The following is an 18842-nucleotide window of genomic DNA, read 5'->3' on the forward strand; positions in this document are numbered from 1 at the left end:
ACCCACGTGAATATTGAGCAGCCATGATCATGCTCTAGTGCCCCCTCTTGGGAAGATGTGTATGAAAACAGAAGTTTCTAATCCCTACAGCACCTCACCAGTGGGGCCTGTAGCGTCTCTGGGTCCCGCGAGCCCTGCTCGTGGAGTTGAAGGTGATGTAACTTGCATCATCTTGTCCCTTCCCAGACTTGCAGCCACTCACCAACGTGTAAATACCCTTCCCCTCGCCCCTTACATGTTACCTCTGAGCATGGCCAACCCAGCCTAACTGATGCGTAAGGGCCGTGTTGATGACCGAATGGGAATTCAAACCCACTTCGAGGGGCCTGGAAGATATGACATCAGCAGACTCCCTTGTACACCCCTTTGAATTGGTCCCAAAAACTCCAGCTACGCCTGAAACGTGGGGCTCATGGCGACCCCAGGCGCTGCAGATTATGCCAGTAAGACATGCAGCTTCCACACGCCTCAAATCCGGTTCTGCTCATAGCAGACCCAAGCGTGGGCATGGCTGTTTAATCTGTACAGGGCTCCACCATCTCCCTGCAGGATAACCCCTCAGACTGAGCCGCTGCAGCAAATCGGTGCAATCTCCATCACAGCCCCACACCCACCTTCCCCGTGCTAGCTTGCAGCTGCGCGCTTTCCCAGCAGTTGGCTGGCCTGTACTTTGCAGCACTCAAGCTCATGGCGAGGGGAGGAGGAACCTTCTGAACATAAGTGTAACTAACGAATGGTTGGGCGGCGGTGTGTCAGCAGCTGCATTTACAATCTACTGGCAAAGTGGCGCTGGAGTTCCTGCCACGTGGAATGCTTTCCTGACCCTGTATGCTGGAGAAAGCTGGAGCAGATGGTTCCCATTGCTGAGCGGGGAGGCTGCTGCTCTGACAAATACATGTGTCAGAGGGACAGAGTTCACAGGCCTCTCTTCCTTCTCCTCTGGGTTCAGGCGTTCAAAGAGCTTCCCCCAGGAGACAGAATGCAGGGGATCCACGCTCCGCTGCAGGGAAACATTTGTAAAAGTTTTTCCAAAGGAGAAAGGAGGGGAAGGATGGTCCAGTGGTTAGGGCACTGGTCTAGGACTTGGAGACCAGGGTTCATTCCCTGCCCCACCAGAGGCTTCCTGTGTGACCTTGGGCACTTAGGGTATGTCGAGACTGCAGGCACAAGGATTCTAGCTCAGGAAGACAGAGCAGAGCCAACTGTAATCTAGCTAGCAAGGGTCCCAAAACAGTAAGCCGCAGTGGCATGGGCTAGTCCTGGGAGGAATTACCAGGTTTCTGGTTGGGTTCTGTACAGCTCATGTTGCCATGGCTTCCAGGGCCCAAGATAGCTAAATTAAATCTAGATCAGGTATATTGGCACTAGCTGTAATCACACCTTGCGATTGTAATTGAGATGTACCCTTGGTGCCGCTGTGCCTCAGTTCCCCCTGTGTAACGGGGAGAGTAGCCCTTCCCTACCTATGAAAACCTATTTCCCTATGCTAATTTCCCCCCCTACTGTTACTGACACCTTCTTGTCAACTGTTGGAAATGGGCCATCCTGATTATCACTACAAAAGTTTTTTTTCTCCTGCTGATAGTAGCCCACCTTAACTGATTACTCTCGTTATAGTTGGTATGGCAACACCCATTTTTTCATGTCCTCTGTGTGTATATATCTTCCTACTGCATTTTCCACTGCATGCATCCGATGAAGTGGGTTTTAGCCCACGAAAGCTTATGCTCAAATAAATTTGTTAGTCTCTAAGGTGCCACAAGTACTCCTCGTTCTTTTTACTAAAGACTGTACGGTGCTTCGATACCACAGGGATGGGGCCCAGATAAGTACCTAAGAGAATGTGTGTGAACTAGGGATGTATCTGGCCACTGGGAATTCAGGTGTTTGCTGAACAGCAGCATATTCCTCTCCTCCACTCTGGAATTAATACATTCTAGACAAGGAAACGCAGTGGATCTAATTTACCTCGATTTCAGTAAGGCATTTGATACGGTTCCACATGGGGAATTAGTAGCTAAATTGGAAAAGATGGGGCTCAATATGAAAATTGAAAGGTGGATAAGGAACTGGTTAAATGGGGTGACTACAACAGGTCTTACTGAAAGGTGAACTGTCAGACTGGAGGGAGGTTACTAGTGGAGTTCCTCAGGGATCGGTTTTGGGACCAATCTTATTTAATCTTTTTATTACTGACCTTGGCACAAAAAGCGGGAATGTGCTAATAAAGTTTGCGGATGAGACAAAGCTGGGAGGTATTGCCAATACAGAGGAGGACTGGGATATCATACAGGAAGATCTGGATGACCGTGTAAACTGGAGTAATAGGATGAAATTTAATAGTGAAAAGTGCAAGGTCATGCATTTAGGGATTAATAACAAGAATTTTTGTTATAATATGGGGACGCATCAGTTGGAAGTAACAGAGGAGGAGAAGGACCTCGGAGTATTGGTTGATCACAGGATGACTATGAGCCGCCAATGTGATATGGCTATGAAAAAAGCTAATGTGGTCTTAGGAAGCATCAGACGAGGTATTTCCAGTAGAGAGAGGGAGGTGTTAGTACCGTCATACAAGGCACTAGTGAGACCTCATCTGGAATACTGTGTGAGGTTCTGGTCTCCCATGTTTAAGAAGGATGAATTCAGACTGGAACAGGTACAGAGAAGGGCTACTAGGATGATCCGAGGAATGGAAAACCTGTCATATGAAAGGAGACTCAAAGAGCTTGGCTTGTTTAGCCTAACCGAAAGAAGGCTGAGGGGAGATATGATAGCTCTCTATAAATACATCAGAGGGATAAATACCAGGGAGGGAGAGGAATTATTTAAGCTCAGTACCAATGCGGACACAAGAACAAATGGATATAAACTGGCCATCAGAAAGTTTAGACTTGAAATTAGACGAAAGTTTCTAACCATCAGAGGAGTGAAGTTCTGGAACAGCCTCCTGAGGGGAGCAGTGGGGGCAAAAGACATATCTGGCTTCAAGATTAAGCTTGATAAGTTTATGGAGGGGATGGTATGATGGGATAGCCTAATTTTGGCAATTAATTGATCTTTCACTATTAGTGGTAAATATGTCCAATGGTCTGTGATGGAATGTTAGATGGGGTGGGATCTGAGTTACTACAGAGAATTCTGGCTGGTGAGTCTTGCCCTTATGCTCAGGGTTTAGCTGATCGCCATATTTGGGGTCGAGAAGGAATTTTCCTCCAGGGCAGATTGGCAGAGGCCCTGGGGGTTTTTCGCCTTCCTCTGTAGTGTGGGGCACGGGTCACATGCTGGAGGATTCTCTGCACCTTGAAATCTTTAAACCACGATTTGAGGACTTCAGTAGGTCACACATAGGTTAGGGGTTTGTTACAGGAGTGAGTAGGTGAGATTTTGTGGCCTGCGTTGTGCAGGAGGTCAGACGAGACGATCATAATGGTCCCTTCTGACCTTAAAGTCTATGATTCTATGCCTCACAGTCAAGACAAGCACCTCTGCTTCTGGGATATATGGGACCAAGCTGATGGGACAACTCCTGAGCAGCATATGTGTCGTCGTTTATGGGCCAGACTCAGACATGAGTATTGCAGCACCTGGTCCTTTGCCTAATTGTTGTTGAGATAAAGGAGTAAGTGCACCCTGATCTGGGGGGCAGGGCAGCAGGCACCATTCAATAGCCATCCTATTACAGAAAGGCAGATGGCCCCCTATTTGCTATGCCGCCACGGTAGGGCTGCTACTTCCGAGACTGGCCCTGTGTTTTCTAAGGAGGAACTGGCAGGTAGCAGACCTAACTCGTTGCCTGACTAGAAAGACACTGATCTGTCCTGAGGTTCTCTTGCCCTTTGTCCCTATCTCTGCAATTGCACAGTAGCAGGCTCCTAGGGGACCCAGCAAGAGCTAAGGCTGCTTTAGGCAGCTGCTCCTGGTCAGAGCATCCATCAGGTTTGGAAGGGCTCATGCAGCTGCATGCTGACTCTACCCTCTTTTGCTCTCAAATTTCAGTGGAGTCCCAACCCCAAGGAGCTCATGCACAGAGGAGAAGCAGGATTTGGTGCTGATGCCTTCTCCACACCTCCTTGGCCTGTCCCTGTCATTGCATGTGGCAGGTGGGGAGACACCAGGGCTTGTTTCTCTTCCGTGAATTCTGGTCCCCTGGCTAAGGGTGCTGTGTTGTTAAGTAAGTGGGTTTTAGGGCATTACTGTAGCACAGGGAGGCTGAGTAATCGAGAGTAGCTATGTTTTCTTCTTTCCCTTTCCCACTTTCCCTCCTGCTGTGCGTGTGCTGTTCACCTCTTGCTCCCTGTGCCTGACATACAGGGACCCACTGTATGGGGCCGTGAAGTTGATGCCTTCTCATCAGGTGCCTATTCCTTTAACAGGGGCTAACACCAGGGGTGGGCAGGGTCAGTCATGCCTGGCCAGTCTGACGCAAACCAGGCTGGGATCTGACCCTGGGCTATTGTGGGGTGGGATCATCAGGTTGGAGGAGTTTATAATAATAGTTGGTGGAAGAGAGATGGATTGATGTGGATGGACCCAGCCTGCCAGGATACTCTGTGCTTCCTTTGAATTCTGAAGTGCAGGTCCAGCGAACTCAGGTTTCTGGGGCCACGCAATACTTATTGGCTTTCCCCAGACAGATTCCTGGGTCATGGATTTCAGAGTTGCCTTCTTAGTGGGAAAACTGTCTCCATGTGTTAAAGGGGCCAGAGGGAATGCTGTGGGCCCCTTGAGACTGGGACAGCAAGAACACCAGAAAACTTCACTTCCAATAACATGCAGCTTTGTAGCGCCTCTCAGACAGGCTGATTACTCAGCTCTGGTATGCGAATGACTGAAAGCAGTGGTGTAAAAACATTCTGCAGTCTATTGATTAAACCAAAGCACTCCATGCTAAGGTCACACTGAAGCCTAAGCCTGAGAACCAGAACTCACTGTCGGTGTGCAATGCTGGATGAATCACTTAGCAGCTCTGTGCCTCAGTTTCCCCATCAGTAAAATGAGGCTGATCATGGTTGGTTCTGTAATAGTGTCTAGAGGCCCCACCGGCACATCCCTGCCCCAAAGTGGCTGTGGTGAAGCTAAATTCCTTAACGTTTTAAAAGCGCATTGCGATCCTCGGGTAGAAGGCTATCGAGAAATACAAAGTATTGTTATAGAAGATTTATTCAGAGTCTGATCCCTTGTTATTAAAATATAACATAAGTGTCTCTCTCAGTGGTATGTTTATCGGGGATTTCTTGGTCTTCTATAGTTGTTTTGGACACTTTCATGAGGGTGGGTTTGGATTACTTTGCTCCAAGTGAACCACTCGACCCTCGGAAGTTGTATATGTACCTCTGCGCCCTTTGAGGTGGAATCGCAGTGGCTGGCTACTCAGAGTGTAACCAAGCTAAAGCCAGCCAGCAGGCCCCCATTAGGACCTGGTTCCAGTCTGCCTTGTACCTTGTGAAGTCATTTATACCTGTGCAAAGCAGGAGACAAAACGTTACCCCTAGGGTGAGTGGAGAATACTAATAAGGTGGCAACCTGTACTAGAGGTATAAAAGATACTCAAGTTGCAAGGCCTACATGTTGAGTGGTTAGATTTCTGGGAATAGGGATTCCTGGATTCTAGTCTTATTTCTGGCACTGACTCGCTGTGTTTCTTGGTAAGTTCCATAAGCTCTCTGTTTCTCAGTTCCCCCAGGTGTTCAGCCGGGGTACTGATCCTTACCCACTTCTTGAATGGGGCGATGGGGAGGTCTTGAAAGTTCATGAACATTGGTAAAGTGTGCTGTGATCCTCTCATGAAGATGCTGTTGTTGTTAAATTCTGAATTCCGTTCATGTATTTCAGCTCTGAAGCGATCTTTCGAGGTCGAGGAGGTAGACCAGTCTCCAAACTCCTCCACACCGCAAAGACGAACCCCGAACCCTCTCCTCAGGTCCACCGTATCCAGCTCCACACAGAAATTCCAGGATCTCAGTGCCAGGAATTCAGAGGCACCTGCCAGACATGCAGACTCTCCAGGCCAAAGGTCACCTAAGTCGTCTCTGAGGAGGGTGGAGCTCTCCGGACCCAAACTCCCTGAGCCTGTGTCACGAAGAACAGAAATCTCCATTGATATCTCATCCAAGCAAGTGGAAAACTCCACTCCAGGGTTATCAAGGTTCGGCCTCAAGAGAGCAGAGGGGCTGGGGCACAAACCCCCTGAGCCCACTCCAAGAAGGACTGAGATCACTATAGGCAAGCCTCAGGAGCCCGCTGTCCGGAGGATGGAAGCCCCCACCTCAAAGATCCCGGAGCTGCCCCAGCGGAGAGCCGACACAGCCAGTGCCCCTGTGCCGGACGTTGCCACCAAACGGGTAGAAATCCAGGTGGCAAAGTCTCCAGAGGTCCCAGTCCCACCTGTCAGGCAAGTGGAGAATTTGGAGCCTTCCTTGACCAGTCAACATCTCCAACCAGAATCAAAGCCGCAACCAGTAATGGCTGAAATCCCTCCAAAGAGTCCAGAGGGTAAGTAGAGCCCTGGGCACATGCTTGTGTAACATCCTGGCTAAAGTATATGTCTGCCTATGTCGCCCTCTAGTGGCTGTCCCACAAGGGGGGCAACAGCCTGCTACTTGTTCACAGCTAACTCTTGCTCCCTTCGCTCATGGGGTGAGGTCTGGTGCTGAAGGTCCCGGGTTTTGTACCCGCTGGTGTCTGAATGAATGTAGTCACGGGTCTGTTATGCTTGGATTTATTGAGTCTTATGGAACTGCTGGGGGCACTGCAGAATTTTCATTAAGTGGCCCCATGAGACCACAAAGCTTGCTGCAAGTAGAATGAGAAAATATCCTCCTCCCCCCTTACCTCAGCTGTTTGCCAGGCTTGTAAAATGGGACACTGCTAACATTTTTTTACCCTAATCTTGGACCCACCCACCTTGAGTGTGTCTCCTTAAGAGAAGCAGCCATTGGGGCGATGTGGAAGTGCGGACATGGCGCCTGCATTGCTTGCTGTTTCGTTGCGGTGCTGATGCTTGTGGGACTCCAGTACTGTGTCAGCAATTATTGTCCTGCTGGGGCAGCCACCCAGCCTCTCTCTTAGCAGGAATCAGGAGCTCTTTCCCTCTGGCCCCTGTAACCAGATGCTGTAATTGTGTCATGGACTGGAGCCACTGTGAAATTGGAGCCCTGTTTTACATTAGCTCTATCTTGTTTTTGATTAATCCTGCATTAGGCATTGAAGCTGGCTCCCCTCCCGCAGCGGCGCCGGGGCCTTTATTTCCCCCCCCCCCTTCTGTTTTAAAGAGATTTTGTTCTGTTCTAGCTCTTTGATTATTTTTCCATTCCTCAGTCCCCTTCTCTGCTAGGTGCAGCTTTGGCATTGGAGGCCATGACCTTCCCTCCTCACCCTGTTCTTCTCCACGCAAATGGATCCATTGTGGGGTGGAGTGTTACAGCTGAAACGCGCCCCTGGGCGGTCTTTGTATGGCCAGTGAGTTACGCAGCCCGCCCTTCTCTCGCCCCCCAACTCAGCTCAGTCCAGCCAGGAGTTAACCAGACTGCCTTACAAGGCAACGTCTGTCGGCCTGTCCAGCGCTATTGTTCAGTTGCTTTGTTAGCTCGGGACAGTGGTTGGAGACGACAGAAGAGCTGCCTTCTTCTTCGTGCCCTCCCCTTTCCGCCCCAGAGCCTGTTCCAAGCCTGTCGCTCGCAGACCCTGCCAGGGGTGTCCAGGCCTTCTGCGGCTTCTGCCATTACCTGTCAGGAACCTCCCTGCCGCCCCTGCTCTACGCCTCAAGCTGGGCTGCTTGGTTGTGGGAGCGACAGCTGCCAGCAGAGGCTGTTAGGGTGGTTTTGCTTGGGGGAGACCTGGCCTGTAGTAACACTTGGACAAGTAGAGAATGTGTGTGGGGAAATCACACACACACATTCTGCCATTGGCTGCTGGACCCGTTCATTGGCATTACGCCGGGGCTGCAGAGATGTGCCTTGGCCTGAGGACCTGGCCTCTCAGGTGTTAGTACCGCTCCAGTTGGCCTCCCATTCAAAAGCTTCCATGGAAACAGGAAAGCCATGTTATCTGATACCAAAGCTGTGCTGGGCCCCTCCCCAGGCTTGGGCCTAGCCCCAGGAGGGCCCTGTGTGAAGTCAACTGCACAGAGCCCCATCCAGCTCATTCCCCTTTCACTTCCATGTACCTTTGATTACTCTGCTTCCCTCTGACCCCCACCATTCCTGACCTGCTGTGAGACTCCCTGATCTCTAGCGAGCCCTCCCTCCCCATCTGTCCTAGGGCATGAGGCCAGTGGTGCTGAAGGGCATCTTTTAGCAATTGGGTGCGAGCGTGTGAGGAGTGGGTCTCTGCCATTGGACAGGAGCTCAGCTCCCACTGACCTTAGTGGGAGCTGCGGATGCTCAGGGCTTCTGAAAATCAGGCTCAAAGCACGTCAAGTTGGGCGCCCAAAAGCTGAGGCGCCAAGAGAGGCCACGTTGTTGATGCAAGTGACGTGCCCAAGATCTGAGGGTGAGTCAGTGGCAGAGCCAGGCTTTGAACCCGCAAATCCTGACTCCCAGTCCCATGCGCTAACCATGAGCCAACAGAGTTTACAATATGTGGAATGAGGAAATGGTGAAGTCCCCCTTATCCCAACTGTGTGTAACCTTTGTAAGAAGAGAGGAACAGCCCTGGTGGGACTGAGGGAGGGGAAGCCGCCTAGGACAGCTGCAGTTAACTCAGTAGACAAACTTTGATTGTCTGTGGCTGAGTGACATCTAAGAAACAGCAGAATAAGCCATAAATGCACTGCAGGCCAATCCACTTTGCCCCATCCCGCTCTGGATTTAACATAACCTGAGTAACCCCAGAGAGACCATCTGCTCAGTGAGATGCTCAGTGGGTCTGATCCTGCCAGGCGTGGAGCTCCTTCAGCAAGGCGCAGAGCCCTCTCCGCTCCCACTGACGCTGAGCACAACACCACGCAGGATCGGGCCCTTTGGTAGGGACTGGAGACAGCGTCTAAGCTGCAGAATCCCTGGACAGCTGCCTGGAAGTGGGGGTGTCTTTAACTCAAAGGGGGCTCCAGAATCCCAAGACAGCTGCTGAGGGTGAGGTTTACACAACAGCACAGCTGTCTGGGGTACGATTTACAGAACAAGGCAGCCATGCTCGGTGGGATTGATACAAAGGGGGCTTTCAGGCCCAGGGAGGCCCCGAGTCCAATAAAAGAGCCGAGAAATTGAGTTGAAAAGCTCATCCTCCTGGTCCCTCTTTCCCAGCTCAGATTTACCACCTGAGAGCTAGTGCAACATCCCCGCTGCTCCCCTCAAGCCCCAGCACCTTTCCCCCTCCCTCACTGACATCTTAGCCGCGCTCCACTGGGAACTCTAAGCTGCCTATGCAATCACGGCTCCTTGGACCACTTTCCCAGCCAGACCCCATTGTGGGGCACTGCCTCCCTGTGAATGGCTGTGTAGGGCCCGCTCTGGAGAAGCGCTCTCTGCTGGGGCCTAGTGGGGCCGTCGGAGGTCTGGCGTTTTATGGGACTGCCCATTGTTTGTCCTACCCGGCAGCGGGGGAGCGTCCTACCCCCTCAGCCCTGTGGCGGGAGGGGCACTGATCGGCACCCTGCTTGCTGAGCGTGGGCAAAGCGAGCAGAGCTGATGTCTGGAGAAGCTGTGGACTTTGAGAGCCAAGGGGGGGTCCCTTCAGTGGTAGGAGAAAGAAAGAAAGCTTCTCGGAACCCCCTGAGAAGGTGTTACTACTTAATTCCCCCCAAACACACACACAGTCTTTGGGGGGGTAATGAGATGCTTCCCTTCCCTTTCCAAGATGGAAGGAGTGGCTGGGGTGGGGGCTGCTCTGCTCCCCACTCTTAAAAGCCCCCAGGGCACCACTGGTTGCCATGATACAAAGGCTAGGACTTCTCAGCTCAGCTGATGCTCTGTGTCCAAGCTAGTAGAGTGATAATGCAGGAAAGCCTGCTCTGATGAGGAGGTGAGGACTCACCACTCCAAGTGAGGCACATGAGGTCTGATTTTTTCATAGCTCCGAGTTGTAGTACAACTGGATCTGCTAGCAGGGTGGGGACTGTAATGGGGTGCCGTCCTGGAAGAGATGTGCCCAGGGCCTGTATGTGAGTGCAGAGAGGCAGGCCACGGCTGAGCCCCACAGAAAAGAAACTGGATAATCCCTTACCCAGTGGGGTCTTGGTAGGTGGCTTCTCTCATCTGTGTTGAAGGGGCCGTGGGACAGACCTGTCATCCAGACTGTCCTTCCCTGGGATTGAGTTTGGTGTGGGAGGAAATCGCTTCAAAGCTGCACGTGGACCTGAGACAGAACGAAACAGCCCAAGAGAAAGACAAGCTCTCCCCTTAAACAAATCCATCCCGTTGGGAGCTGGAAACGGGATGGATTTACACCAGGGGTGAATTTGGCCCCGTGACTAAAAGAACCTAGCTTTGATTTGGAGGGCGATGATAGCTTGGCGACTCAACTGCTTCCTGCCCAAGGGAGCCAAGGGCTGCAAACACAGACTCGAGTTCTTGTCCGAGAGCCAGGACTAGGAACTGCCGTCCTCCCGAGTTGTCTCTGCACTGCAGAACAAAGTGTGTTCCCCTTGGAGATGTGCGGCTGCCTGCAGGTGAAACTGCCAGGTCTCTAGGCTCGCTGCAGCTGTGCCCCTGCAGTGGAGCCTTGAAAACAGACCAGAAGCAATTAACCCCTTGTGCCTGCCTCTAGCTTGTTGAGATTTTATTTCCCTTAAGCTCCAGCTGTCAGTGACTCGTCTGGGTTCTCATGCTATTCCCCTCCCCCTCACCCCACGGCTGCTGTCACCACCACCTTTGCTGAAGGTCTTCAGGAAAGTGTGAGGCAGGAAGGATGCTGGTTGGAGAGAGCTGTCACATGGAGCTCAGCATCTCTGAAAGAAACCGCAGGGAAAGGAAGCCAAACAAATGGAGCAGCTAGCTGTGGTGAAACTGCCATTGTGAAGGGGGAGGGGAGCGGTTAGTTTGTATTGAGATTGCGATGCAGCAGCGATTTCCACCTGCATAGCTTCAAAAGCCACATGGCAGTTTGCCAGGCACTGGAGGGCTGTGCCTAATTTGCATTTTAATTTACATGCATATTTAAATCCAAATATTATTGTGCACAATCTGATTATCTGTCTCTTGCTTTTATTCCTCCTCTACATCTATTTTCATTCGTTTAATGCTGCTTTGACAGCCCTGGAGACTGAAATCCCCAATAGCCGCTATCCCTAGGATAAGCAGCGGCCATGCCAACTTTTCCTCCCTTCCTTTCTTGTGCCCTGCCACCTGACCTGACGGGATCTTTTCTTGTGGAGGACGGCATAGTCAGTCCTCCAGGTCTGTTAATTCCTTGGCTTTTCCTCTGAGAGCGACAACTCTTGTGAGGGCGCCATCCACTGCATAGACGATTGTGACTGTCTATTCGCTGAATGTGACAGCAGCCAGCATCAGATGGTGGTAACCTTTGGTTCCTGCCACTTACCTACCCAGGATTTGAACTGATGACATGCTACTTCCGGTCCGCTGGAAGCGTGGTCCAGTGGTTAAGTTGTTAGGCTGGGACCTGAGTTCAGTTCCTGCTCTGCCATACGCTTTTTTTGTGACTTTGGGCGAGTCACTCAGGGTAAGTGTGCGCTGCAATGAAATACCCGCGCCTGGCCCAGCTCAGCTGATTCATGCTCTCTAGGCTCAGGCTGTAAAATTGTGTTGTAGATGTTCGGGCTCATCTGCAACCCTCAGCTCAGACTCCAGAGCTCAGGCTCCAGCCCACGCCCAAATGTCTCTACTTCAATTTTACAGCCCCGCCGGAGCCTGGCCTCTGGAGCCCGAGTCAGCTGACATGGGCCAGGTGCAGGACTTTAATTGCAGTGCAGACATATCTCGAGTCTCTCTCTGCATCAGCGCCCCCATCTGTAAAGTGGGGATAATAGCAGTTCTGTCCCTCGCAGGGGTGTTTTGGGGGATAAATGCATTACAGCCTGAAAGGGGCCCAGATGCAATGGTAATAGGCCCAGATAAGTACCTAATGTGGGCTGAGCAGTCCAATCCCCCGAGCTTCCTTGACAAATGAGCAGAATGTGCAGGTTGGTTCAGTTTGCCAGCAGTAACTGCCTACTGCTGCTAGGTTGTGTCCTCACTCTGCAGTTCTGGGCAGAGGATGGTTCCAAATTACATTGTCTCTCAGGCCTTACATCGAGGGAGACACATGAGGGGCTGAAGCAGGCCCTGGGAGGATGGAGGGGGAGGGGAAGTAACGTTATCAGCTAGACTGTTCCACCCCTGCAGTAGGTGACAGGAGGCAGCCTCGGATGTGGTATAGTCTATAGGCAACAGCATCACTGTAAACAACGTGCAAACAGCTTCCTCAGGGTTACCGCAGGCCTAGCAAGCCTGCTGGGGAAAGCCTGGATGGAGAGCACAGCTGTGCACCAAAGGGTCACGTAGCAAACCCCTACTGTTGGGCCAGAGGTTCCCAGAGTTCACCAGCTCCAGGGCAGCTTTCCACATGTCCAAGGGATACATGCACCTTGCATAAAGGAGCCTCTTGAAACCAGCCTCTTTAATACAGGCAGGCCATCCTTGCACACTGCAGTTCCCAGCACACTGTGCTCCATCCATCTGAGTGGCTGGCTGGGCTGCACCTCGAAGAACGTGTCCTTGGGGGTGCGCTGTAGAACTCTCTAGGCATGTGGACTGAACTTTCGGTATGCTGATGCTGGGCTGACACTGGGGTTAGGGCAGAGGTGGGAAAACTACAGCCCACGGGCCACATCCGGCCTGCGGGACTGTTCTGCCTGGCCCCTGAGCCCCCGGCCCCTCCCCTGCTGTTCCCCCTCCCCCGCAGCCTCAGCTCACTCCGCTGCCGGCGCAATGCTCTGGGTGGTGGGGCTGCGAGCTCCTGGAGTAGCGCAGCTGCAGAGCCTGGCCTGACCCGGTGCTCTATGCTGTGTGGTGCATGGCTGGCTCCAGCCGGGCGGCATGGCTGCCTGTCCTGGTGCAGGGGGGGTCGGATAGGGGGCGGGGGCCGGACCATGCCTTGCTGTTTGCGGAGGCACAGTCTCCCCTAACCAGCCCTCCATATAATTTCTGAATCCCGATGAGGGCCTCAGGCCAAAAAGTTTGCGTGCCCCTGGGTTAGGGAATGAGTCTGACGATGCATCTCCCCCCGCTGTGGCCCTTATGGATCTGTGGAATAGATGGGCAATATTGTCCTTGCTTCATCCGCTCCTGTCTCTCCTGATCCACTCCAGAATATCCCCTGGGCTGGGAACTTCTGAGGAGGGAGGCTTTGTGCTTGGTGAGGGGGTGCTCTGCACTGGGAAGGGTGTTCACAGCTGCTTTGCTGCCCCTTTCCACCAGTTCAAGGCAGGCAGGACTCTGCCCCAGGTGTGTTAGTGCCTGGTTGTGGATCCCTGCCCCAGTGGTGACCGAGCTGGAATTGGTCAGCTCTAGGATTTCTCTTCTCAGGTGTGTGCTTCATTACTGCCTTCCAAACAGCCTCTCGTCTGCTGCCTGTTGCCAGGCGGCACCTCGGCACCTGCCTTCCTCACCGCCTCCACAGTGCCCCTCTCCAAGCCTCGGGAGGCATGTGTGCTTCACAGCTGCTGCATATTGTGTCCCTTGATGTCCAGTTGCCGGGATAAACCAGGAGGGGAGCACCTGACATTTTAGGGGGCAGGTTTTATCCCCTCCCCCTGAGATTGTGCAGTGCAGCTGTTGTCATTTGCCTGAAGCCCGGATAGTAGCTCCTTGGCCTCTGTTGGCTTGGCAGATGGTGCGAGGGGAATTGTGTTAGGTGCAGCACTGGAATTTCCTTCCATGTTGTCACTGGGACAGGGGAACCGGGAGGGAGGAGTAGAAGGGAGCCGTGTGCATATGAACCAGCATATCACATCCATAGACACCCCCAGGCCCTTCTCAATGGAGGGATTTTGAGGGCTTCCCTTTGGTTTGGATGGGTGCCAGCCTAATCCTTTAGGAAGAGACTCATATAATTTGTAATGACTAATTCTGCAAAAGCCCTCTTGTCTGGGGAGATGAGCAGCATGTCTCAGCTGTTTCTGGTATTCATGGTTCCATCCAGTGCCTCTTGTCACTAATGTTGCAATTTTGAGTGCTCTAAAGCAGGGGTGGGCAAACTTTTTGGCCTGAGGGCCACATCGGGGTTGTGAAACTGTATGGCGGGCCAGGTAGGGAAGGCTGTGCCTCCCCAAACAGCCTGGTCCCCACCCCCTATCCGCCCCCTCCCACTTCCTGCTCCCTGACTGTCCCCCTCAGAACTCCCAACCCATCCAACCCACCCTGCTCCTTGTCCCCTGACTGCCCCTCCTGGGACCCCCCGCCTCTAACCATCCCCTGAGATCCAACCCCCCCTGCTCCCTGTCCCCTGACTGCCCTGAACTGTATCTGCCCCCACCAGACCGCCCTGGGACTCCCACATCTATCCACGCCCCCTATTACCCATCCCCTGACCACCCCCTGCCAGAACCCCCAACCCATCCAACCCCCCCTGCTCCTTGTCCCCTGACTGCCCCCTCCTAGGACCCCCTGCCCCTAACTGCCTCCCGGGACCCCATCCCCTATCCAACCTCCCCTGCTCCCTGTCCCCTGACTGCCCTGATCCCTATCCACACCCCTGCCCCCTGGGACTCCCACGCCTATCCAACTGCTCCCTGCCCCCTTACCATACTGCTCAGAGCAGCAGGAGCTCGCACCCCCGCCACCTGGCTGGAGCCAGCCACGTGCTGCCCGGCAGGAGCGGCAGGCCAGAGCGCAGGCGGCACAGCAAGCTAAGGCTGTAGGGGAGGGGCCGGGGGCTAGCCTCCCCGGCTGGGAGCTCAAAGGCCGGGTAGGATGGTCCCGTGGGCCGGATGTGGCCTGCGGGCCATAGTTTGCCCACCTCTGCTCTCAACTCTCACACACTCAGTCTACACACCTGAATACAGACACACAAATGTATCTAGACACACGTGTGCACAAATGCATACGTACACATCACAAATATATATTCAAACACATGCTCTGCACATGCACATAATACATACACGGATGCATTAGAACCACAAAAATAGCTGGAGACGCTCCAGGGATAGATGACCTGGGCCCAGATGCCTCTACAGTTGAAGCCTTTCTATGTCCAGTAGATATCTGCTTTTTATATAATTGTTGGGAAAGGGTAGGTTCGCCTGCTGGATCCCATGGCAAGCATTACACCAGGGCAGGGAGCAGCAGAGTTTTTCTGTGCTTACAATAGAGGTCTAGAACTTCTGGGTTCTCTCACCTCCTCTTCCCCTCATTTACTTTGTTACCTTGGGCAAGTTATCTCCTCTCTCTGGGCCTTGGGATTCCCCTCTGTGAAATGGGTGTAATTCTTTTGAGCTCCCTCTTAGGGGTAGTGCAGCTTAATTCATCTCTTTATATTGTATTGCTTTGCCGTCTTTGGTGAAAGGGGCTCTGTCACGGTGCCCAGCGGTCGTGGTAAAGGGTAAGGAATCCACACAGCTCTCTCAGAGCAGATCTGAGTACTGGAGGCAATGGGTTTGATACAACACATGGATCGAGGTTCAAGAGTTTGTCCGTGTCACTCAGTTTGCAGCCCTCTTGTGACAAGTAGAAGATGGTCAGTCTCCAGGATGGTTGAATAGGCCAGCAATTTCCCTGGCAGTAAATTTTACTTTGAAAATTAAAAGGTAAATAACAGAATAGCCTGTCACCGGTAGAGAGAGAGAGAGAGAGAGAGAGAGTGTGTGTGTGTGTGTGCGCACATTGTGTCAACAGGTCATTCATGAGGAAAAGCATCCAAACCTCCAGCTTTTATTCTCCTCAGTGGACTCACTGAAGACGTGTTGGAGCGGCTGTCTGAAAGTCAGAACTCCTGGGTTCTCTTACAGACTCTGCTGCCAGCTTGCTGCATGAGGCAAGTCTCTTTTTGTCTCTGCCTCCGTTTACCCATTAAATGTGGGGGACGGACACTTAGCCACAGAATAGCTATAGGACAGGCAGGGGCAGAGCAATCATCTGCACTCCTCCCTCTACATCCTCTGCTCCAGGGACCTCTTCTGCAGGTGAAAGGATAGTTCAGTAGCGCAGTTTCCCATGTCCATTCAGTCATTGGCCTCTGCTGAAGACACCTAGAGAGAAAACTCATGAACACTCAATGTAGAAGATCATAGGTGCTCCTGGAACCTGGTAAATGTTTTCTTCATTAGCCAATTCTTTCTCATTCTGGCCCCGGCTCCTCCACGCTCAACCCCTGGGTTGTATTTGGAGGTGAGGCTCCGTTGCAATACCTGGTGCATCTGGAAATCTTCCTTGATCAGATATGAAAGTGATGTGAAGTGGCTTCTCCTCGAAAGCACATGCTGTGCCTTCAGTGCTGGCCCAGCCTCTTGGAAAGTCGTCCTAGCCGCACGCTGCCAGCAAAATGTGTCATATTTAGAAAGCCACCAGCTTGAGGTTGGCGCTGATGAAACTAATTTTCTCTCTTTGCTCTTTTGCCTGATTGTCCTTCCTGCCAGCTCTAACTGGCAGTGGAGCAAGGAGTTGAGCAAATCCCTGGTTCTGGAGAGGTTAGATAGACTCCCTGTGTGTCACCACGAAAGGAAAGAGTTCATTTGCCGGTGTCACTGAGAGCCCCATCTCCACACTTGCCCACAAAGGAGAAGAGGGTCTATTTGACTGGGTCTGCTCAGGAAAGGTATGGGGGTCCTCAGGTTTGTAAAGGGCAGAAGGGTGTTATAACAGAAGCCATTGGGTCAGTGGCTACTGACCGTGGCCACGTGACGGGGGTATAACCTTTGTCTCATTCTGACCCATGGCATATGCTTGGGGCCAGGAAAAAAACATTAGTCTCATACCAATTCTCTCACACCTTCACTACCATTATCTTGGGGCTAGTTTAGTCCCCTCAGTCTCCACCCGTGGGGTCTCTCAGTGCCTTCGTTCATATACTCTAGGCTGAGGACACAGCACAGTTTAATGTTGTCTCTCCACAGAGTCATTGTCCTGCCCTGGCCCAGTACTAGTACCTCATTCCCTTTGTCCCTCCATTTTCTGGCTGCTGTTCTCTCCAGAACTCTCCCCAGCAGGGATGGAGGAACCAAGGCAGATAAGATAAACTAGTAGCCAGGAACCTTCCCCCAAAACATGAACTCAGCCTTCCTCTGAAGCTGCTACTACTGGCCACTGTCAGGGACTAGATGGACTTCAGATCTGATCGGGTGTGATATTTGCTGTATTCCTATGAGCCTGCCCTGAGTCTTGGTTTGGCTTCCAAAGCTTTCCAATAACTTTTTAAAAAACTATTTTTTCTTGGAAGTAGCCTCTGCCCTTCCTGGCTCCCACTGGGGAAGTCGGAGAAGTGCTAGGAAATCTGATGGGAGGTGAGTGAGGTTCCCAGCCCCGTTTTGCTGTCACAGGAGTTCAGGAATTCAGAGAAGGCATGGTGAAGTGTCTGAGCATTTGGGTGCTTCTCCAAACCGAACCCCAAACTCCAGTGCTGTTTGCCCACTGCTCTGTAACCTAGGCAGCCACTCAAAGCTGATAAAAATGGTTGCCCGGGGAGGCAAAATCTCTGACCCTCTCTGTGAGGAGGGACGTCTTCAGAAAAGGGCCTTTTTGCCCTAGGAGGACTCTGAAGAGGACACTGCCATTGAGAAGAGGGCTCCATTGGTTTGGGGGAGGTGTGGGCGCCTGGGGCTCTCCTCATCGAGAGAGGTTTGGGGATGGAAAGGTGGAATGTGCTGATCAAACACCACTGTGTCTATTTTATCAAGGCCCTCTTGGGATGTGGCTCTGTGGCCTAGTTGTAAAGGGGGGGGGGGGGGGGAGGGGAGTTAAAGAGATTTAAAAGACAATAAACAAAGCAACTCTACCCGAAATGAAAAGGCCAGGGTTGAGTAATCCTTTCCAAGTCCCTGAGCTGCACAGCAATTTAACAGAGATTAAAGCTGTGGGGAAGCATTTCCTTAAAACCAGCTGACACATTGGGGCTAGATTGGGTGCGTGCGTGCGCGCGCCTGCAGCCGGAGATACCCGAGAGAGACTGAGAGCAGGGAGGGGACTGGGGAATGAAAAACGCACCAAGTCCAAATCTGTGTGTATGTCGTAGGTGCCAAATATGAGATAATCTGGAAAAAAGGAAAATCTGCAGCGCCAGTTATTTGGAAAGAAAGAGAGAAAAGAGGAGAGAGTGCAAGGGGGAGATGTGCCTGTTTCACTGCAGAGGTTGCACACAATCTGGAGAGCAACATGAATTTGACAACAGATGAAGCTCTCTGTTCATCCTCTATTCCCCCACCCCAGGGCAGGTACCACATAGGCAGCAGCAAAGCAAGCTTCCCCCTCCTCTGCCAGCGTTCCTTGATCTTGCTCTGGAGTGGCAATGGGAAATGGGTCATTCAGTCTCCAGGTTCATTTAGACTTGAGACTGTCTGCTGAGAATGCCGGTGAAGGTGCCAGCTGTGATGGTAGTTTTTCTGATGTGGACGCCTGCCCTGCTGAGAACTGATTTGAGGCCTGCTGATCTCGGCTCACCTGGGCCATCAAGTGGTGAATAACTTTGGTTGCTGGCGACCTAGGGGTGGAAGGCTCTGAAGTCAATTACCAGGCCCCCAAGCCAACATGGGCAGGGATAAGGAGCTATATTTGGACACCAGAGATGGTCTAATATGATTGAGCCAAGATGCAGAGCATTAAATAGGAGTGTGATTGCAGGCCAGCGAGGCCTCATTACTGACTCAAGCTGTTATTAATATTGTTTGACATGGCAGATTCCCCCTCCTTCAAACCAGCCCCTCCTTTCCAGTGTGACTCAGGGCCAAAGTTTGGATTTATTTCCTTGTT

At 52.1% G+C, this 18842-nt stretch overlaps 1 protein-coding gene across 6 annotated transcripts in view; it reads left to right on the top strand.

The window, feature by feature from the left end:
- Positions 1-18842, top strand: part of SEPTIN9 (septin 9) — a 253554-nt gene that overhangs the window by 132924 nt on the left and 101788 nt on the right. For all 6 annotated transcript variants that reach the window (XM_008163849.4, XM_042841180.2, XM_008163848.4 and 3 more), the window contains one exon: positions 5836-6495. In XM_008163849.4, coding sequence (XP_008162071.1) covers positions 5836-6495 — 660 coding nt within the window. The remainder of the gene's footprint in view (positions 1-5835; positions 6496-18842) is intronic.

The sequence above is a fragment of the Chrysemys picta genome, chromosome 12, assembly GCF_011386835.1.
Source record: "Chrysemys picta bellii isolate R12L10 chromosome 12, ASM1138683v2, whole genome shotgun sequence".
NCBI classification, from domain to species: domain Eukaryota; kingdom Metazoa; phylum Chordata; order Testudines; family Emydidae; genus Chrysemys; species Chrysemys picta.